The 24171-nt window shown below is 34.0% G+C and overlaps 1 protein-coding gene across 1 annotated transcript in view; it reads right to left on the bottom strand.

Annotated features, from left to right (window-relative positions):
* LOC126745713 (pickpocket protein 28-like) overlaps positions 1-23646 on the bottom strand; it is a 53477-nt gene extending 29831 nt beyond the window's left edge. The window contains exons 1-4 of the mRNA XM_050453690.1: positions 23541-23646; positions 5320-5584; positions 5124-5266; positions 16-118 (exon numbers count right to left, since the gene is read on the bottom strand). Of these exons, the coding sequence (XP_050309647.1) occupies positions 16-118; positions 5124-5266; positions 5320-5351 (278 nt within the window). The 5' untranslated portion in view covers positions 5352-5584; positions 23541-23646. The remainder of the gene's footprint in view (positions 1-15; positions 119-5123; positions 5267-5319; positions 5585-23540) is intronic.
* Positions 23647-24171: the final 525 nt, after the last annotated feature.

Below are 24171 nucleotides of genomic sequence, written 5' to 3'. Positions count from 1 at the left end.
TTCTGTGATACTTACTCGTCATCAGTCAAGCTATATTCTGCACTTAGCTTCCGATGGTAATATTCGGTATAATTGTAAGCTGTTTGTTTGGCCTTTGTTTCTGAACATACTGTTACAGCTAAAATATGACATAAAAGTTTATTAAACCTTCATCATAGCAATCACTTCTAGGAATATCATAACATCATAATTTTTTTAAGCAGGTATATGCAACAATTGTACAAAACTGACACATAGAAGTGGCTTTCTGCTTACGACATCTATCATTTTAGAAGCTCATAGCTAAATTTTTGACGTTTTATTTTTTTAACGAAAGGTGAAAGTAAGTAACGTAACTTCGAATTTTAAAAAAAAAATTAAAGAAAAATTAAATCAAAAAAGACGAAATATTAGACAGTCCATAAATTCAAATGGCAAAACAGTTTTACAACTAATTTTATTTTCTCGAGAGAATTTTAGAAAGAGTTTTAGTTAGTAGTAAAACTGCTTTATGATTTGAATATCACATCAAAGGTTCCAACTATAGGACTATGTCCAACAATTCTAATTAAATTCGCTACGGAATCAAAATGTAATAGTACTTAATACCTTATACTTATTACCCTGATCTTATAAGGTAAGTTTAGTTATATCGACTTATTTTCAATTGTACTGCATCTGGTAAGACATTGTACAGTTGAATAAACCAATTGAATCATTGGAAAAATCTGCTTTGGTAAATATTTTAGAAATATCTCTAATTCCGCCTAATTTTTTATCCAGCTTATCGCAGTCCCCATCCAATGTCAAGTACCATCTTAAGAAAAACAAAGAGCAGCAGCCTCCATAGAAGACACAATCTCAATAATACAGTGGTATGAAACTATAAACTCAATTGAGTTTATAACATGTATTTGGGGAATTATATGTCGGCCATCTGTATCAACATATTTAGCACAAAAAAGTTATACTGTTGATGTTGACTGACGAAACATCATTAATCATTTCGAGTTCGTTTCTAAGTTCATAGTTCGCTTATTTATGTAATTCAGCCATTAAGTCATATAATTTATTATTTTTTTAAATGGTTCTCAATTTGAAAATTCTGGTTATGTTTTGATTGGATTTTGGACAAAAGACTTAAATATGTTGACAATAGGAAGTAAGTGTATGTTATGTGTTGAAGTGTATATTAACCTATGTTGAAAGAGGCATGGATATGTCTTATCCAAGCTCCAGCTTCCACCGGAGTATTACCAACCGCCTATCGATATTCAAAAATGCACCGGCATATCTTATTATTTTCCAAAGCACTCTCCACCTTTCTCCCGAGGAGGTCATTCAACCAAGATGGGTTTTTTTGGATACGGGTCGATCAGCCGTTACATTTGAAATTTTGACTTTAGCAGAAAAAAAATGGTAAGTCTGACTAGTAAATATTTGGCCTCAATGAGAATGTGCCTCCAAGTTTCCTGTTATGGGCAGGCTTAAAATCTCAGTGTGTTGGTATTTGTAAAAAAACTTTTTTAATGTAGTGTAGTGTTATTCTAAATCTTCTCCAAACTGTGAACTGTGGCAAATTAATTGTAGCGGCAAGTCTGTCTCAATGCCTAAATTTTATTTAACTATATTTAATCAATTTTCTTGTTGTCCAAAAAATTATTCATTTGGATCCAAGTAATTAAACACCATAGAAAACGTTTGATGCTTTTCCTCTGATATCTTCTTAAATATTCTTTTACCATTTCCATTACATAAAAAACAAATGTACACAATATTGTTCGTTTGAAAAACTTGGAAGAGGCCTTCTCAGAACAAATTATTGCCATTACTGGATTTTTTTGTTGGCAAAGAACACCGGTAGTATAGAATCTCTAGTAGTGTGGAACTCCATACTCGATTACCCGCTAAAACTTCCCCGCTGGGTAGTATCTAGTTGGTTCTCTCCACTGCGGTTTGTTCTATTGAAGTCCTATTGTGCCCGATACTTTTACTCCCAGATGTTCAGTTCTGTTGCTTCTAGGAAGTTCAGTATTTTTCTCAGTGATATAGTTCCTATCCTCTCTGGTGAACGCTTGGCTCCGTCCAGGCTGTCGCCCTGGTCTGGATGAATGCTTGGTAGAAGAGACTTTAAGAGAAGTTCTAAGAGTCTGTTGCTGGCCCACATCATTGCAACTTGGATTATCCTTCTTGCAGCGCTATGGTTCCCCATATTCTATGATTTTATCTTTGGCCTATTTTACTCTTTGGCTAGGTTCACGAGATCCTCCCAGCAGTTTTGTACAGTATTTGACGTAATGTCAAACTGTTCTAAAGCATCTGTCCTAAAGTTACTGTCTGATCTCCTGTATAAGGAGATTGTAAAGGTTCGGTCTCTTGGCGCACCTTCTCTCATCAGTTAGGCACAAGTCTGGATTAGTATGTTTGCCTGTAAGTCTGTTGCTTAGCCCATACTATAAGGTGTAGTGGGCTTAGTCCTTTTAAGTTTTTCTAGGACAGTAGTCAGTGTCATTAACATCGCTCGTACTATACGCAAACACGCTTTTTTTGGGTTTTGTTGAGTATCTGGAACAGTCTTTCTTTCTGCAGCATGCCACCATATTGGTGCTGCATATGTACCTTTGTTATATACATCCAGTGTATAATTTTTGGTGAGAGTCCCCATGATCTGCCGAACATTCTCTTACAGTAAGTAAGAGTTTTCATGGCCTTGTTTGTATTCTTTATTACATGCTTCTTGTAGCTGAGTTTTTTTATCTAGGGTCACCCCTACATATTTGACGTCATCTTCGAGTCACAGGTATCCGCCAAAGAGCACTAAGCCTCTTATGGGCTCTAATTTCCTCCTCTTTGTGAAAGCAACTAAGATGAGTTTTGCAGGGTTTACCCTTAGTTGTTCTTCCATACACCAGTGCTCGACTATGGTCAAAGCTCTTTGAAGTTTTTCAATTAATGATCACGAGGTTGCCCTCGTCCTCCCTCAATATCTAAAATGGCTCCTAGAGCGATTTCTTTGTACTTCAAAAATTTCTTGACTCTCTGGATTATCTCGTGGATCGCTGATTCATAAGATTTACCTGTTTGTTAGGCATATTGATGTCGATGTAGGTTGCTAGCCCGTAGTACTTCGGCCCTGATATACCTTTTTATAAGCTTTTCCTCTGTTTTCAGGAGGATTGATGTAAGACAGATTGGTCGGAAAGATATGAATTTCGCATATGAGAGTCACGTCCCGCTTCTCGTAGGAATACTACCTTCGGTTCCCTCCAACTATCTAGTATGTGCACCGTGGCTAGACTGGCCCGCATTATTTTGCATATCGAGTGTAACAGTAGTGTTTTTACCATCGATGATAAGTTTGATACCATCTATTCTGGTAAGTTACAACCTTTTTGCAAGTTTTCAATTCTCCCTCTCGCTCCTGTTTTAAATAACAGAAGTCGAGTATTGAGCCGGTATTGACTGGATAATTTCTCATCCCGGGAAGTAAGTGTTCAACATTAAGCCGAGCATTTCCTCCTAGATTGTCGTATATTTTCCATTGGAATTTATAGAAGAAATAAGGGTCTGTTGAGGTTTCTTGACTGTGGCATTGTGGAGTCTTGCATAGGCTGGTATCTCAATTAGGTCCCCGCATAGTGCTCTCCACCCTTCTCTTTTTGCCTTTTTTATGGCATCATTGTATCTGGTTAAGCTTTGACTATAATGGCTCCACTCCCCAGTTCTCTTTGCTTTGCATTATTGTATTTAATAAAGTAATAACAACTTACAGCGCGTTTACTTATTACTTTACTACTATATTACTTACTCGCGACTACAGAACACTATTGTGTTTGCCGTATATCTTTATTATTGTTCTTGTGACTCCTGTTATTTTTTTAATGTCGAGTGATGAAATGTTTAGCATTATGAAGATATTTGTCAGTTTTTAAAAAACGCTAGCAAAGTTTGTAAATTGAACTGCACTGAAAATCATGATATAGATGATAGTTATATGAAAGAGCTAATTGCAACATACGCAGAAATACTTATGTCCATAAAAAAAAATAAATAAACATGACGCTTAAAGCATAAGTTCTTTTATTTTTTTTTCATTTCAGGAAGAGTATGAAGTTAGCCGATGATGGATAATGGCTGCTCAATGACCTATGAGTCATTGTGTCATTTCCGCACCAATACCTCATTTTCTTCGCCCTAAAGCTGTAGCATATGCCTTTATAAATCTTAGGTTATACTATAGAATAATATAGAGGATGGTTAACATAGACTAGGACTACACGTTCCAAACGAAAACCGTTAATTTTGATCGAAACGCTGACAAAACACATTGATTTACGTAGAGGGCCTATAGTTAATTTGTACTTAACAAATTTTATTTTTTTCGAAAAGGAAAATTTATTTCTAATAGAAACTTTTCATAAAAATAATTTTCGATAAATTTCAATTTAAAACGAAAAGCAAAATTTAACCCTTAAAAAGTAAATAAACCCCCACTACGTCAATTCGCAGATTGTTCCTTTGCGATGGTGTTATGTATAACAAATATTATATATTATTTTATGTTTTAATTAAAATATTATATATATAGTTGCGATATGGTAGAGAAAAGGAAAAACGGACCAAAAACACAATCGTCAAACTTAAACCCAACCCAGACCCCAACTCCTACTTAGAGTGCGAATTAGGATTAACCCTCTGATATGTTGGGTACTGACACAACATAATCAGGGTCCAACCCAATCAAGACCCTAATGCAATTTATCCAGACCAACATAACAAAAAAAAATTAGATACAGCTGACAAAGTCGACACAACTATTAGCTTATAAAGCCTACGGCTAACAACAATTTTTTTTATAAAAAACTTATAATACGTAATTTTGCCGCAATTTTTTTCTTCGATAGTTCATTTTAGACTGTCTGCTAATTATTATCTATTACATTAGTTTCTTAAAATTCACTTGGTAGTCATTAATAATAGAGCCTACATAGGTATCTATTTAGATTATGTGCTTTTCTTCTCATGATTGGCTCAGTTTATTGAAATTTAAAAGCAAAATATTTGAAAAGTCACAGTTTAGATATCAGGATATTTATCATGTTGATGGTTTTTTAATTTTTTTAATTAGTTGCTACTATGTTTACCTGGAAAAGGCACGTCCCAGATAGACATTGATGTTTTAGCAAAACTCACAAGTGCAGGTGCATTATCCCATTTTACGTAAGACTGTATTATTAAGAAAATGCAAATGTTTAAAGACAGACAAAAAAGTATAAACCACCAAATTCTGAAACAATAAAAAAAGTTAAATAATATATTTGACATTTTTAATAAGCTTACCTTTCTGCAGCAGTCATGTTTGGATCACTCATGTACTTAAAACCATGTATGGTAGTATTATTAGAATATTCAGCAAAATACTTATAAAAATTCTTGCGGAACCCTGAATCCTTATGATTTTTAGCAAACGACACATCCTAAACTGCTAGAGATTTACTCCTCAGTTTAAGTTCGTTTGTACCAATTTCAGAATCGCTGTACTTAATTTCTTTCGATTGAACTGCTTTTCCATCTGGACTAATCAAATTAGAAGACATCTTAATGTCTGAAATTCGGTTCATAAAATACCAATTATTGCTTTTATAGAAAAATGTATCACGACTTAAATATAAAAACCTCTTTAAATATAAGAATCTCTCCTACAAAATGCAAAATGCATATTATGATCAATAAACTTTAAAAACCGAAAACTGGCATTTGACATAAATATATACTTAAAAAAATGGTACAAAACAGTCCTCATTAAAGTATTTATATGACTGATGATTCGTGTGTCTACATGTTTTAAATATTTAAATCGTTCGACATTAACGATTAAATTGAAAAACTGCAGCCTTAACGAATGCAAGCAAAGACATTTTCCTTTAGTGGAACTAATCCGCACATTCCAGGCCTCCTGCTACACCACTCACAGTTAACCACTAACTCCTTATTGGGAAGATAAGTTTGTAAGGTTTTGTATACCTATATCCTAAATATTTGGCTTCTTAATGACAAATATTTTTTATTACTTCGAACAACAACATAAGTCTTAATATCCAATCTCTGCGGAATAAGACGAATGAACTTTCTTTACCTCTTTATGATCTAAATTTATCATATATTGTATTATTCACGGAATATTGCGCAAAATCATCTTTTACAGTTTTCAGAAGCAGGATCGTAATTAGCTCAATATAAAAATTGTCAACAACAGCTTGAAAATAAGTTATCTCCAAATAAGCTTGATAGTAGCCTCTGATCTTTATTTTCGTAAACATATCGCAGCAAAGTTGAAAAATGTTCTACGGCTCATATACAACCAAAAACATTATCTGAACCAGAAAGTGAAATCACAATTTAGCCATTGTGATTCTGTGTACGGACCTTGTATAGACAGCTATTATACTTATTTATTTTATTTATTTATTTATTTATTTATTTATTGACGGGAAAATCCCATTAACTGTTATAAAAATAATAGTAATAAACTTAAAACTTAATAAAAACTCAGCTCACGTTTACTAAGTCAACAATTAAAGGTAATTAATAGTATTAATAATCAAAAATAGCAACAAAAATAAAAAAACAAAATAATTCTAAAGAGCTATCTTAAAACTAAGTAAAAGAGAGAAATATAATATTGATCAGATGTTTCTCAGGTACCTCTTAATCTGATCTAAACTTAAGTTAAAAAATCAATTTGCAGATCATTTGCTAATGACATGCATCTATCAAGAGGATTATTTATACCATATGTAGTTCTGTAAAAAGGTATTCTGAAAGTTGACTGTTGTCTTAAATTACGACAAGGTATATTGAAACCTATATATTCCAAAAGATTAGGGCAATTTAACATACCATTTATTAACTTATATAAATAAATTATTTCAAATATTTCCTGACGAATGCTAAGAGGAGTCAATGACAGTTCCTGTTCAATTTCGCTATAATCATGGTCCGCTATTCTAATCCCACTTAGAATACAGCACAAATACAGCACAAATTTGTGCTGTATTCTTTCTATATAAATCATGTGGTTTTGAAAATATAAGGAGACCCAACTATTGAACAATACTCTAAGCATGATCTAACTAAAGAACAGTAATTTTTGATCAGTGGGGCTTTCCCTGCAGTTTTTTATGACTTATCGAAAGCTTTCAATTGGAATTTTTCACTTTTTTTTGGATTTAAGATTTCGCAGAATTCGGTTTTGGACTTTGGAGCCGGTTTCTCCTTTATATAAATGACCTTCCATTTTCTTGATATTCGTTCGGGTAACTTACTCTTTTCGCTGATGACCACTCTTCTTTTTATATTACACTCATTTTTTCACATTAAGTTCTAGCTTATTAACTCTACATCACTCAAATAGTCGATTTAAATCCTCTTGTAAAAGCAGTTGATCGATGATGCTTTCCACAATTCTCTAAAATTTCCGGATGATTTGAAATTTTAGAGAATTGTGGAATTTTTGTCTTTGTAATAGTATTAGAAATATTTTGGTTTTTTTCTATGTTATGATATATTTCTTGCAAGCACTTAGTTAATCCATTATGCCAATATTGACCTCCCGCAATATCCCGTAAATTTATTTTACATGGAGTAGCCAAAAAAGTTCTAGGGTCCTTCGGAAACTTGACCTCTGTATTTTTATTTAAAATTTTTAAAAGATCTTTAATGGTAACGTGTCTAATACTCAAGAAAATCCGATGGTCCACCCTATCAAAGAGATGCCTTCGAAAAGTCCGTGTATATCGATTCGATTTGCTTAAATTGTACCATATTTTTAATTATGTCAGCCTGGTATGTTTCTAAATTTGTTAAAGTTGATTCATTTTAACAAAACCCATGTTGTTGCTGGGATATTAAGCCTTTACAGAGCCAACTGAGTTGTTTGCTAATTATAGAATCAAGAAGCTTTGGAATTGAGGACTGAATACACACACTACGATAATTCTCAATATTCTCCCTTTGATCGTTTTTGGAAAATTGGAACAACCAAGGTAACTTTCCTTTCCAGCATTAGGAAAGACCGCTGATTGAAGGTATTTATTAAACAGAATGGACCAAGGTAAAACTATTGTACCTACACACCGGTTAAGAAAGTAATCAGGTATTTCATCGGGTCCCTTTGAAAGCTTATCTCGTAGTTTACTTATACTATCAAATATATCCTCCACATTGATTTCCTGACAAATAATATTTTTAGCAATATATTCATCTACAACCGTATCAAGTGGAAAAGACTTGGTCATTTACATACACAGTTTAGAAAAACTCCTTGAATAAATTAGCAATATCCTGCCCGCATTTGACGCAAACTGACCATCATAATAAAGTGCAGTTGGAAGACTATGAGTTGATCTTTTGTCTTGAATAAACCTCCAAAAAGATTTAGAATCGTCCTTTAGTTTCATATCAGAACACCTGATATAGTTCGAGAAGCAGATGTCAGAAAGCCTTTTACATTGTGCTAGTAAATCTAAGAACTTTTTGTAATTGCTATAGATACAATCATTCCGAAAAATTGAGTGTGCCTTTTTTTCTCTAGAGTTAATTAGCTGCACTTGTGGCAAGCAGTTCATAAAAAATAATCGTAGCTAAATTTACATCATTACTATTCAAAATGCTACACCACTACCATGAAGCTAAGAAGTTATAAGTTCCCTATAATTTGCATTCCTGAAGTCATAATAATTAATGTTCATCATAGACTAGTTTTTGATGAAGTAACCACATGCAAAGAACATTCATACCCAAAATGATGAAGACTGCTTTCAAACAGTTCATCTGGCGCCTTTCTAACTAATAAATTTTGTATACTACTAAAAATTAAAAAGAAAAAGCTTAAGGTATCCAAAAGTTTCTGCCACCTGGAGCGCTGAATCCCCTATTGGACATTATACCAATACTCTAAATTCATCATGTGACCATTCAGCATTCGGCAAATTATAATCGCCAAAAATGTAATTATTATCGGAAGCATAGTGTTGACATAATATACAGCGAGGCCGCGCGAATTGGAACAAATTCATTTAAAATTCAGGGGTGTGTTAATACTAACATTATTAATAAATTTGCAACTGTTTGGGTCATTTGAGCATATTCAAATATGTTTTTTCAAGGATTTTTAACAGGCATATTTGATTGTTGACACCTTGTCACCATTTGATCGCATGGAAATAGTATGTATTACTTTACGTAAATGTCAGTAAGTGTCAAGTGCAGTTGCAAAGTTTAAAAGTATGGCGCGTTTAACTGAAAAACAAAGAATTGAAATTTTGATGATGGTAGGATATGGCGACACAGGCCGAAGTTTGCGATCTGTTTAACTATAAATATCCGGAGAGGCCTATTACACGTTCAGTAGTAAGCAAAATTGTAAAAAATTTAGAGATTTTGGTCATGTTAGAGATAAATATGACCTGGATCGTCCCACGCTTCCAGAAAACAGACAATTAGATATTTTGCTCAATTTATAAGAAATTCCACATAAATCAACTCGATAAGTTGCTGCAGATCAGTCGGTTAGTAAATCATGTGTTCTAAAATATTTGCATAGGAATAAATGGCATCCATATGAAATTCATTTAACTCAGGAGCTTATTGAAAATGATCACATCCGTAGAATAGAGTTTTGCGTGTGTTTAGAAATAATGATAAGTAAATGTAACGCAAACCCACAATTCTTAAGTAAGGTTGTTTTTTTCCGATGAGGCAAGTTTTTTTAAATGGTTCTGTAAAAAGGCAAAATTTTCGTTATTGGGCACCAGAAAATCCACACTGGAGTATCGAAAGTCACACACAATTTCCCAAGAAGTTAAACGTATGAGCAGGAATTGTGGGCACGTCAATTGTGGGTCCCTATTTTATTGAGGCCACACTTACCTCTGAAAAATATTAAGAGTTGCTTCAAAATCAGATAGTACCTAGTTTAATTGCACTTTATTCAAATGGTGAAAACCCATTTATACCGGCAGATTCGATATGGTTCCAACAGGATGGCGCCCCCTCCCACACTATTCGCGACCGGTACGAGATTACCTTACCAACATTTCCCCAAATAGTGGATTTGATGGATTGGATTTTATTGAATGGCCAGCAAGGTCGCCAGATTTTGATAAACCTGAAAGTTTAGAAGAAGTGTTGAAAAATAAGTTGAGAGTCGTAGCTCATTTTTGGTCCACCCTGTATACATAAATTCATCATCAAAAAATCGCTACTTGTTACAACTTGTGCATCCTTACTGTATATTCTACCGAATTACAATGCTACTTATACAACTTTCTAGATTATTAAGGTGGTAAATAAACACCCCCAATTTTAAACTTCTTGCCATATACTTGGCACAAAATAAAGAGTTGCTCCACCCTAGTGTCAGGAATATTAATTTTTTGTGTTGAGATGTTGTTCCTAACAAAAATCAAAATGCCACCTCCACTTTGCCTCTTACTTCTAAAGATATTAAAGCCATTACAGTGTAATTCACCATCCAAGAATTGTTTGTTTAAGTTACTTTTCACCAATACTATAACATCATATGAAAAACTAGAAATAGCCCTCACAAGAGCTGCTATTTTAGTCCGTAACCCACCTACATTTTGGAAGTAAACAGTTAATGGGGTATTGGTCTGTTTTTTGATTGTTTGGCTTTAAGCACTGGCATCCGTTTCGATATTTTATGACCAAATTTTCTTCACCTTTCTCTACCCTTGACTCAAGCAATGCTTTGGCACTTTTGTATGCTTCTTGCTGCATTTTGGTCTAATTCCTAGGTATCTTGTAGTTAGAGTCACGCAGCTTTAAACCAGATTTTAGTGCAAGTTTGACAGTTACTGCTAAGGACTTTAACTGGTCTAGGTTTCCTACTGTCTTCGACTCGAAGGACTTTAAGGGCAGCATCTTATCTAACTCCAAACAGTAGTAAAAACTTCTGAAATCTTCGCCTTGTCGTGGTTTATGCAATCATCCAAATTATTGGAGCTGGATTCCTGTACATTATACACCATCAAGTTTTGTGCACATTCATGTATTTCAAACAACATTGACTCGGTGGGAATATTATTAGGCTTTTTTTTCCAATGCTAAAACTTTTTCCTTTAAAGACCTAATTTCTTCCTTCAACGCTGTCATTTTTTTCACCATAATGGGCACGCTGTTAAAGGCATTACGACAAGAACCACAGAAGTACATTAATACACGCTATTGTAATTGCACTGCCCTGACTTATGAGGCTGACAACCCTGAGCAGCGTTCTTGCAGGTACATACGTCCCCTGCAGCTGTCACAAGCAATTGTAAAAATTTTTCATCTGCTCCCAAGTCCAAATTGCAAGCTTCACATTTTGTATTTTGAGCCATAGTAAACAACAAAGAGCACTTAATCTCCAAAAAGAAAATTTAAAAATAATAAAGCAATCACAATACTTTTTGGTAACTCATTGGCCTACTCAATAGCACTCCGGTTTACTAAATATTTTTATAAAAGGTCACATTTAATCTCAAAATTTTCGAGTAAAAAAACAGGAAAAAACAAACAAACAAATCGGCCGACCTAAATAATACTAAACGAATAGCAAAAGTACAGAACTTTTACCACAGATGTAAATACATATATTTACATCTGTGCTTTTACCTACGTTTGATTTTTGGAATTTGAAGATTAAATAGAAATCCTTAAAAATGCTTGCTTAGTTGATATGGCCAACAAAATAAAACTCCACTTTGCTTGTATGTGTTACATAATTGAAAAGATTAAATATCCTAGTTGCCTTTATGAAAAAAACACTTTTAGAAATAATGTACGTGAATGGAATTTACAAAATACTGGTACACTCACCATGTCAAGGCTATAGAAAGGAGTTACTAACAGGTCTTCTACATAATTATAACATTGAACATGTTTTAAATGGCTTAAAAGTCGATTCGTTTAAACTATTGTGTCATGCTTTTAAGCAGAGAATCTGACATACATTCTGTTGCATTTATAGCTAATTTATCTTTTTCTTCTTTCTTCTTTTACTTTCTTTATTTCATTTCTTTTTCAAGTTCAATATGTTGTTACCTCTAGATACCTGTATATCAATCGTATGTTTATAATTCCCAAGGTTCAGTTCGGCCTTCGACCAGTTAAGGAAACAAATGATGTCATCTACATACATACAATATAACTATAATCTCTAAATAAACTTTATTTTTGATCAGTGCCTAGGGCTTTCGCTGCAGTTTTATGACTTATCGGAAGCTTTCAATTGTGATTTTTCACAGGGATTTAAGATTTCCGCAGAATTCGGTTTTGGACGTCCGGTTTCTCGTTTATATAAATGACCTTCCATTTTCTTGATATTCGTTTGGGTAACCAGTAATCAGGTTAAGTACCCTTTTCGCTGATGACCACTCTTCTACCTTTCCACCTTTGTATATGATTCTAGCGAGTGATCTTTACGCCACTCTATTGACTACATTTTCAGAAAATTAAATTAACTGCTCAAATTAATTTGTACCTTGGAAAATGTGCATATGACTGTTAATATTTACACTAAGATACTTAAACTAACAGCGTTAACACCAAAGTCTTAAGTTTAAGAGATATATTAATGGTCTTGCTGATAAAATTTCTTTTGGCTGTTTTGTGATCAGAGTTACGGTTCCAAAGCTTGATACAGATTTTACTAGATTTATTTATTTTGCTTTAATAGTCATGACTTTATTGACTCGTTATGCTATTTTTTTTGTTGAAGTACAAACATTTATTTCAATTAAGCTTTATTTTGGAAAAAAAGAGTACTATAATATATTCTATGGCTATTGAATCTGCGGCTACGAAAGGAATTCGAACAACATTTTTTAACATTGCCAGGAGCTCAATTGCAAAAGTGGAAATTGAAATTGAGCTAGGCATTATTTTAATTTAGAATTCAATGTTGAACAATCATAAAAAATGAAGCGATTTTCAGGATCGTAACATGTTATATATATAAGTGTGCTTTCTTACTACTGGATATAATTTTAAAATAACTTTTTTCATAAATTATTTGTGTGCCTAATTTGTAGGTATGTTCGATGCTATGCAAAAATTCGACTAGATTGGGCATAGATCCCATGTACCCCAAATGGTATTAGGTGGTGTCTAAGTATTTACTAATTAATGTTGAGGTGTTCAGTGGCCGGAGGTAAAGTTTTTTTTAAGCTTGGATCTTTAATATTCTATAATGATGATTATAGTAATTGCACATGCCGTTGAGCATTTTGTAAGTTTGCCTTTTTTTTATGTACAAATGCGTTCCCCTTACCAATGCCCGACAATATGGAATATTACAAAGTGCCTATATAATATTTAAAAATCATCAACGATATAAAGCTTATTCAAATAGTTTAATAGACTGTATAAATAAAAATACAAACTCACTAGAAAAAAATGTTGGCTTATGCAATTAAATTTCAGGTTAGTTATACGGGATTTAAAGCTTAGATAACAAAAAAAGCATAAATTAGCTAAAAACGGCAAAAATTCATAAAGCCCCTTTGAAAGCTAAATAGGCATTGGAACAATCTTAACAACTGCGAATATACCAGCTGTCCTCCGGTATTCGGGAATTATCTCGATGGAGTGAGCGGCATGCACAACCCGCGACATCTCGGGGCACACATGTAAAGTTAGCGACTGGTCCTCCTAATATACAGGGTGTTTTCAAAGTTGACACATTTATTTTAACACCTTGTAGTTATCAACTCGTCAAAAGAAGTTAATATACCAATAATCACATACCGGGTGGTGCATCGCCAAGTTGGCCATAGGAAATCCAATATAAATTATGATACTTTAAAATATTGGCTCCCCTGTATATTTTACAGAAAAACTGTAATAGACTTTTTTAAATGCTTGGATTACATGCCGTTAAAATTAATGCTTCTAAATTTTGATAAGCATATCTTTATAAATAACACTTTTAATGTGATCCCACAGGAAGAAGTCGTTTGGTAAAAGGTCCGGAGACCTGGTTTTGAAGATATTCCCTGAGTTGCTATTAATTGTGTGCAGGAAAGCCATCCATTCGAAACCAAATAATATTATAACTTTATTTTCAGGTGCACCTTTTTCCAATGCTGGTACAATTTCATTTTGTAAAAGTTCAAAAAATACATCTCCTCCCAAATATTTTTTCCGAAAAAAAGGTCCAATAATTTGATGAACAAAAATACCCGTCCAAACACTTACCTTTTGAGCGTACTGGGTCCTTGTAAGAACATATCTGTATTCGTTTTCTTTAGTCCAGTAACGAAAATTTTAAACATTTGGCTCATTGTTCAAGGTAAAGGTGCATTCGTGAAAAATAACATTTCGTAACGTTCTGTGATTCGCCCTTCCCATAACTTCAAAACAGCAATCTGCTCTTCGGCTTTCATCGCATTCCCTTAGTCCCTGATGTTTTGGATATTTAAAAGAATAATATTTGTATTTTTTTAGTGTGAGCAATACTGTACTATGATCTTTTCCTACAACTTCTCCAAGAGTTCTGCTGCTAATTCCTTTATTTTCTTTAACATGAAGTAACATTTCAAAAGCTGAATTATTTTCTCCAGCTCTGCCATCATTATTGTTTTGCTCCGAGCATTTGTATTTACTAATTGCCGTACCCTTAGTCTCAAAGGTATTAACAATATTCTGCACTGTTGTTTTACTTGGAAAAGGCCTATCAGGGAAATTCACAGAGAACATTTCGGAGACTTTTCGAAAACTATTCCCCATGTAGTACCACTTAGTCATAGAGAAAGGCAAAGAACTTGGTGCTTACATAAATGCTTACACAAGTCAATGAATTACATATTGACCAAAAGCAAAGGCTCACTTACACAAGCTTAAATCCAATGTGCATAGTTTGTAACATCAGTAAAGTTATTATTGATATATTCATCGATACTAAAAAAACTCTTAGCCACAAGATATTTTTTTAACACTACTTTAAACTTATTAAGAGGCAATATTCTAATTTGAAGTGGCAACTTATTATAAAACATGAGACATAAAAATATACCCCCCTTTTTATGCGATGAATTCTATGAAATTGTGTATTATTATTAGTATTGTTTCTAGTGAAATGTGAATGTACATCTTCAAAAGTTTCATAGTTATTGACATTGGCCCTGACATGCGATAGACAATAGTAAATATATAAACAGGGCACAGTTAAAATATTGAGCCTTGAGAAATGCATACTACATTCCGCCCTATCCAGGTTTTCGAGGATCCTAATGGCCTTTCACTGAAGGGAGAAAATACGGCCCACATTGGTTCCATGCCCCAAACTAGAATCTCATAGGAAATTCTTGAATGGATACACGCAGTAAAGTAAGCAGACAGTGCAACTTTAAGAGACTCTTTCTGCATCAAGCTCCGAAGTGCAAAGATGCCAGATGCGATTCCAGGGCATATGTAATCAACATGTGCATCCGATAGAAGTTTGGAATCAATTTTTATCCCGAGGGGAAACTGGGAAATTGGGGCGAGGAACCAGATCCGAAGCCGGACTGGAACCTCGCCAAAAACATAGTAACAAACAAAGCCCTATCTTGGGCAGTGGGTGATTTTAGTCCCTATAACGCTGCGGGACCTAACGGAATCCCATAACCCATGATGTTGCAAGTAGGCCTCTCTAAAGAGAGTTTTTGAGGCCAGCATTGCAATGGGGTATGTACTACTAACATGGAGGGCGGCAAATGTGATCTTTATCCCAAAACCGGGCAAGAAAGACTACCGTCAACCAAAGTCCTTTAGGGCAATTAGCCTGACTTCATTTTTACTAAAGACTATAGAAAGGCTTATAGACAGGTATATAACAGAGGAGATTCTAATAGAATCGCCACTACATAGGAATCAGCATGCCTACATGAAAGGGAAGTCGACGGAAACGACGCTTCACTCTGTAGTGAGCAAAGCTGAAAAAGCCATAGAGAACAAGGAAATAGCACTTGCTCTTTTCTTTGACGTGGAAGGAGCATTTGATAAGTCAAAAACAGACACTATCTGCCAAGCCCTCCTGACCAGGGGCACTCCGGCTTATCTTGTCAGGTGGGTCAAAACGGCGCTGGAAGTCCGGAAGATCAGTGCTACACTGGGAGACTGTTGTGTCGAGGTCAGGGTGAAAACGACTGGGTGAAAGCCACACCTTTGGTGTGCCTGGTGATGGACAGTCTCCTCAGGAAGCTAGAACCTGAAGGATTCTATGCACAGGCATACGCGGACGATGGACTAGTGATGGTCACGGGTAAATTCGTGAACACAGTCTGTGAGCGAATGCAAGTCGCGTGCAGTATAGTGAAACAGTGGTGTCGGGAGACAGGGCTGTCGGTCAACCCCGAAAAGACCGAGCTCATTCTCTTTACTAAGAGGCGGAATTTCACATGGTTAAATAATCCCATTATGTATCAGATTGGGCTACTGGACCTCCCAGTCTGGATTGAGAGGGAGGCCATGGCGGCGTATAAGAGGATGAGAGATAGCGGAGGGTGGCGCAATGTTCACTTAGGACAAGGCCATATGACGATTGCTCTCAGGATGTGTAAGAACATACCATTCTGACATCCAGATGCACTACAGAAAGTGGCAAACTAAGGTTAAAGAAGGGGTTTCAAGTCGAAATCCCGACATAGGAAGAATGGTCAGCGAACCAAATTAAAGAGCCAAGTGGTTTCTGGACTGGTACACACATGGAGCATGGATAAAAAGCAGCAATTCAGCCGGAGCCGGAGTATACAGGATGGAAACAAACACAGGGGAATCCTTCCCGCTAGGGAAACACACCATAGTTTTCCAAGCGGAGGTGTTTGCTATACTCGAAGTAGCGAACAAACGAGAGGCATTGGAAGGTAACGGGGGGATTTGCATCTACTCCGATAGTCAAGCTGCCCTCAAGGCGATTCAGAAACCCAGGGCCAGCTCAGCGCTAGTCCAGGAATGGAACAAATCTTCCAGGCACTTAATAATTGGGCCTGGGAAAAAACAAGAAAGAATTGGAGAAGGGCAGAAGGATGTAGATAGGCCAAGGAAATGATACCAGACCATGACGGCTCTAAAGCAAGACGACTGCTAACAAAAACCCGACAAAGTACCAAAGACTTGGTTGACACCTTCTTGGTATAAGAGAAAGCCCACTCTGTCCGAATTGCGGTACAGGGGAGGAAACTTCATACCACATACTAGGTATCTGTGATAGGTGGAGTCGCCTGAGAAGGAAAATTTTCGGAGCAACGATACTCCAGCGGGAAGATCTTAAAGATCTGGACTGGGACAATGTGCAAGCCTTTATTAAAAGGACGGGCCGACTCAGTGGAGACTGCGCATGGGGAGTGGAGGCGTAGAAGTGGGTGATTCTGGGGTTGGCGAAAAGGGACTGCTCAGGTCTACTTGCCGAGCTCTAGCTCCCCCACCCTTACTACTACTACTACTATCCCAAGAAAGATAACCGGTGCCAACCATTGCCAACATTAGCCAAATCTAAATTGCGAGTAGATATGTACAGTTGTTGGTTTTTATCTGCATTTATATTTAATTGTTAAAATATAACCAATCTGAAACCTTCGATTGTGTCTCCTGTAGATTTATGTGTAAATCACCAAGTGCATATGCCTTTTTTATTAAGGTTGTGTCGTCGGCAAAGAGAATAAGATCAGCACTAGGATCACTGCGCTCGAGAGCATTAATATATATCAAAAAAGCAGAGGTCCCAGCACTGATCCTTGAGGAACCCCAAATGTTAATTCTGCAAAATCAGATTGTGAGCCATTCAAATTAACCACTTGAGAGCTACCAGAGAGATAGGATTTTATTAATTTTATGCTACAGTTCGAAAAATTATAATATCTCAATTTCATTGCAAGAGTTTTAAAGGAGACATAATCAAAAGTCTTGCTCAAATCGCAAAACTTGGCTCTAGTGAATTCCCTCTTTTTAAGACCATCATTTATTATTTCTATAAAGTGATTAATTGCCATTGTTGCTGTTTTAGCACTTCTAAAACCAAACTGCTAAAACCAATCCATAGTTATTTCCTCTTAATTAGTGTAAGAATTATTCATACTGACCACTAAATAAATAGATGACAACACTTTGACATAACATTTTGATAATTTGGCTGGTGATTTCATATTTTAGTTTTTAGTTTTTTTTTTCAAATAAATTCTAAATCATTTATTCGACAGTAATGAAATTTCGTACGGTGGTTTATCTTACTCGTATCTTTAAAAAAGTGTAATACAGTTTTTCTGTAAAATAAACAGGGAAGCAATTTGCTATGGTCAGCGTGGCAATGCACCAACGCGTATATAAACGTTGCATAATAACAGAGTTACTTCAGATTATAGAAAATTATTTAAAAAAAATCTTTAATAAGGTAAATGGTTACCGTTTTTCAAAAAAATGTTTAAAATTATTCCGTTTGTTCGATTAACACACAATCTTGCTCGGCGATCCACGACTCTTTACAATTTTCGAAAATAAGGTCCTGGTGTCCACGAATGAAATCACAAGAATTTTTAATACGCTCTTGAAATTCTTTCGGAGTATTTACTGCTCCTATATAATACTCCTATATAATACACCAACTCTTTCAAATAGCTCCATAAAAAGAATCGTAAGACGTTAAATCTGGGAAGCGAGGAGGCCAGAAAATAAGTTCATTGCGCCCTATCCATCTATTCAGAAACTTAAAACATCCTATTTAAATGTTCATGAACTTCTCGTCTAAAATGTGGTGAAACCACATATTCTGTCTGTGTCACATTTAGAGGAACATCTTCTAATAATTGTAGCGCATTGTGTCGAAGAAACTCTAAATACATTTCACCACAGTCGAGGTACACAAAAGTAGGACACAATAAGCATGCCATTTACCATGCCAGCCCAAACATTTAATGAAAATCTATATTGAAAATTAGATCTTTTAACAATATGCGGATTTTCTACTACCCAAACATGATTGTTGTGGAAATTTTGCACTCTATCCCGTGTAAATATGGCCTCTTTTATAAAAAAAATAGTGCGCTTTAGACCACACGACTGAAGTAAAACTTCTTTAGCTTCATTCATATGTATATTTATGCCCAATTTACGTACGTAATTTCTTCTTAGTTGATGATCCTGGAGCACCACTTTCATATTCAGAGTGTGTATCATACCTTGCCATAATTCCTTATTATTCACCCAAAAAATCACAAAATATGAACTTTAAAATGAATTTATAAAATTGTTCAAGAACGAAATCAAATTACGAAATAATCAAGAAATCACCTTTCGCATAAGGCTAGCAAACTCAAAAACGAACTACTGTTGAATTGTATATATATATATATATATATATATATATATATATATATATATATATATATATATATTTCATACACTGACTATGGGAGTAAGAGAGAAAGAAAAATGTGTGCACGCACTGCTTTCTCTTGCTCCTACAGTAATATACGAACCGCAACTTTCTCTCTCTCTTTCTATCTCTACTAACTTATATCTCCTTCTTAACTACCTTTTGCGTCGCCTGATCACAATTTTCGCTTTCGTAACGCATTCGCCAGCTTACTCCCCAACTCAAGCGTACGTAAATAATTTACGTGATAATGATAATACTGTTCTTGTCATATTGTCTTCCACACTTTACTATGAGAAACTTGCGCTGCTATGGCTCTAGTAGTTACTCATTGTTAAGTGGTCTTCGACCATTTCAAAATGTCTTCCTCAAATTGTAACATTTCAGGTTGAGTAGCTCTTTCAGCATGACCTTCTCGTTGTTCTTTTAAATACCTACTATGTCACGAAGTCTATGTCATTTTATTGGCACTCTTGATAGGTAAGTATTATGATTACTAGTTTATTGGTTTCGTAAACATAGACCATTTTTTTGCACCAGACAATCAGACAAATGAAATACGCACTATTAACAGACAACTGATCGAACCAAAGATTTGTACTGAAAACCACACAATAACACAAATTTTGATAAAGGGAACGAGCAGTAAACAGTTAAAAATTTGCACGGCATTTGGCGAGAATATAGAAAAATTTATTTATTAGTCTATTTTATTATACTTATTTTTTAAATTTGTAATGATTTACTATCTCTTTTATTATGCAACATTTATTTAGGTTAATTTTGATGTATCAACTCCTTTTGACGAATCCATACAAGCAGTTAAAATAAATTATTCAACTTTGAAAACACCCTGTATAAATAGGCTATAATAAAGCTAAGAGAAAATACTACAAGCTCTAGAAAAAAATCTTACAAATATACGAAGTAGAATGGTTCTCGGTCTAATAGCTACTTAATATGAAGAGACAACAAAATTATTACACATTGTACCAATTTGAAAGATTAAACCATTAAGATTTGTATTTATAAATTAGTTTCTAAATAATAAAGCTTATTTAAAGAGCTTAATAGTCTGTATAAGCCAAATGAGAAAATGACTGGAAAAATCAGCTTGTCCAATTAAATTACAGACTAGCTACAAGTTTGGACATGGAAACTAACATAGTTAATAAAAAAACATGGATCAGATAAAAACGACTCAAGTTATAATATAATAGATTATATTAAACGTACCAGACTAAAGGCCAGCTAAAGGATTCAATAAGATAAATATCCCCAATTTATCGATAACATCCAAAACTATATTCATAAGTTCACAAAGACAGTAGCAGGTTTACTGTCTTTAGTTAAAAAAATGGAAGCGTATTCGGAAAAACGCTCGGACACGTGAATTGAGATTGTAAGTTGCGCATTTTTTACAATATTTTTTTTATACAGGGTGTGCTATGTAGGCGGGGCTAATACCAACTTTCCTATTTTAAATGGGACCCCTATATGTTATTATATTTTTGGATTCTGCACAAAATTCTAAATATTTTGATTATCACATTCCATACCTTTATTCACCTGCTTTTAAGTTTTGATTTTTTTATTTTAAAAATGTTTTCAATTCAAAAAATATGCGTTTCAGTAAACAGTTTTTTTTCGTAATATATTTTATGAATGTCCTATAAAATATGGTATTTTTATAATTTATACATTTTATAAATTTTGACTGTCGGATAATCAGATTTAAGCTTCTTTTAATTTTTTTTACGAAATGGGCTATTTAAGTGAAAAACACAAGATTTAAATCTTAATGATGATTGGATACGGAGATAGAACAAGAACCCAAAATGACGTTTTGCATTTATTCAGACAGACGTATCCTGATTTACCACCCATATCTCAAAGTACGATAAGCGAGATTGAAAAACAGTTTTGGGAAAATGGTCACGTTACAACAATAACTAGTTCTCGTCGATCTGCTCTTTGAAGACATCAAAATTAATGTATTATTAGCCATTGAAGAACATCCTAATATTCCCACTAGGCAGTTAGCGCGTAAATTGGAAGTGAGCCAGTCTTCAGTAGTAAGGGTTCTTGAAGCAGAAAAATTTCATCCGTATAAACTAACAATTCTCCAGGGACTCAATGAGGAGGATGCAGATAGAAAAATTGAATTTTGTGAACAATTTATGGAATTAATGCAGAATAATAATAATCTTATTACAGAAAACATTCTCTTTTCTGATGAATCGACATTTATGCTGAACGGAGAAGTAAATCGCCAAAATTGCCGTTATTAAGCATAAGAAAATCCATGTTGGATGAGGCAAGACCACACTCAACACCCAGAAAAAATAAATGTTTGGGCAGGAATTCTAGGTCAGCAAGTTATAGGCCCAATTTTCTTTGAAGAAAATTTAAATGGACAAGGTACTTACAGTTTTTACAAGAAGAACTAATTCCAAATTTATCTAATCCAATAGAAGCTGATATGCCGAATAGAAACATCTGGTTTTAGCCAGGCACCATCTTGCCTCCCCATTTTGCAAGACCTGTTGGAAACTATCTGGATACTTTTTTTCCAGGCAGGTGGATTGGCAGGAGAGGACCTTTAGAATGGCCACCAAGATCGCGATTTGACTCCGCTGGATTTTTTCCTATGGGGATATTTGAAATCCAAAGTTTATGTGACCAAGCCGGCAAATATTGAGAAGTTGAAAACTAGAATAAGGCAAGAGTGTCAAAAAATTTCTCCAGAATACATAAGAAACATTCAACATGAATTTGTAGTACGTTTAGGGCATTGCCAAATAGTAAATGGTATACATTTTGAATACTTATTAAAGAAACAGATTTAAAAGAACCCTCTTTAAGTTTATGAAATACGTTTTCTTTAACGCCTTGTATTTTAAAAACAATCGAATAAAGGTATGGCATGTGATACATCAAAATATTTGGAATTTTGTGGAAAATCCAAAAATATAATAACATATAGGGTGTCGTATTTAAAATAAGAAAGTTGGTATTAGCTCCGCCTATATGGCACATCCAGTATAAAGACTTTTTTTGTAAAAAATGCTTACTTACAATCTCAATTGACGTGTCCGAGCGTTTTTCCGAATACGCTCCCATTTATTTATTATCGAATTTATTCCAAGTTATAGACTCGCAGTGTATAAGGAGCCCCACCAGCTAGGAGGCCAGTCCAAGTCTGAATATTGGCGCTTTTAATATTCGAAATTAATAGTAGGAAATAACTATAGTATAAATAATTGTTTCTAGTAGTCTCAACTCATTGTGTTTAGTGTATACGTGTATAATAAATCAGTTAACTATTTTTGCTTGTCAAGTGTTTTAATTCTTATTTACACGAACAAAAAAAAACGCTATAATCCGATAAGAGTAAAAATCATGACAAAATCTTTTAGCTTTTTTAGAAGCGCAAGAAATCTCTGAAGATAAATGCAACTGTAAATTATAAATTTTAATTTTTAACTTATAAATTTTAACTTAATTTTTAACTTATAAATTTTAATTCTACAATCATGTATTTATAGTTAATTATTTATAATGTTTATAATGTGTGCCTAATTAAAAAGACTGGCTTAGACTTAGAGCTCTAAATACCGTTAAGAAGTCCTAAATCAAATTTGTTTAGGTTGCAGTAATGGACAAGTCTTCTTTTTCAATTATCCACTCTTATGCCTTGGAAAAAATATTCTTTTCAAAAATATTAAAAGTTTATTTAATTGAAACTCCATGATACAACCTTTTTGTATAATTTTATCAAAATTATTAAAATTATATTTTGCAGTTATATTTAGTAAAATATACAAATGCCAGCTTAATAAAATATCTCGAGCTTCATTACAGAAAATTTAAACAATTTAGTCCTTTTGATATATTATAATCATACTAACCTGCCCCTGGGGAGAAAATTTGCCATTATATAATATCAAAATTACTAAACAAATGAAATTATCGGCCTAAAATTAATCTAATAGTATTTATTTTTTCGAAGACTAAAAATATACAAATGTTCAAAACAGAGAAGGTTGTTTTAACCAAAAAAAAAAATTGACGCTCTATTTTTAGTTTTTTTTTTAAACCAAAAAAAGTACTGTAATTATTTATTCTTAGTAATAAAAGATAAACTTACCTTCTATTTTTTTCTTCTTCTGCAGAACAGTTTTTTTTTAATTTACTTCTATGAACTATATTCACTAACGGTTTTTAGATCAAATGGGCACAACATTTAGCTCAACATATGTAAATAAACCACATCCTATAATATATGTCCTATATATATAATCCCTAGTGTCAGCCATCATGGATTGTCTGCACCGATACTATAAAATATCGAATACGAGGAGTTTTGGATTAATACCAGCAAACCAATAATAACTAGAAAAATTGAATTAATTAAGAGTATACCTTCGTAACTTTTAGGATTGTTTTATCATTTATTCTTCTGATTTTCATTGAGAGAAATCGGAAAAACTTAAAACTAGATGTCCATAGAATGTATAATATATATAATATTACGTAATAGAATTATACAGTCCCATAGAAAAGCCAGGATCGGCGGATTAAAATATTTAAATAAAAAATAAATTAATAAATAAATAATATTTATATTTTTGTAGACAAAAATATTTTAATTCTTCTTTTACTCAAAAACAATCTATCAAAAATTTCTAACAAATGATCTTCTTACAGCGTCCCTGGAAATATATCGTCGGCGTTCACGCAAAAGTCACCAAGTCCATTTTTAGCATTTTTGACTTAAT

This window comes from Anthonomus grandis, chromosome 16 (genome assembly GCF_022605725.1).
Source record: "Anthonomus grandis grandis chromosome 16, icAntGran1.3, whole genome shotgun sequence".
Classification (NCBI taxonomy): domain Eukaryota; kingdom Metazoa; phylum Arthropoda; class Insecta; order Coleoptera; family Curculionidae; genus Anthonomus; species Anthonomus grandis.
The sequence above is the reverse complement of the archived record's forward strand: the minus strand, read 5'-3'. Positions and strand labels throughout refer to the sequence as shown.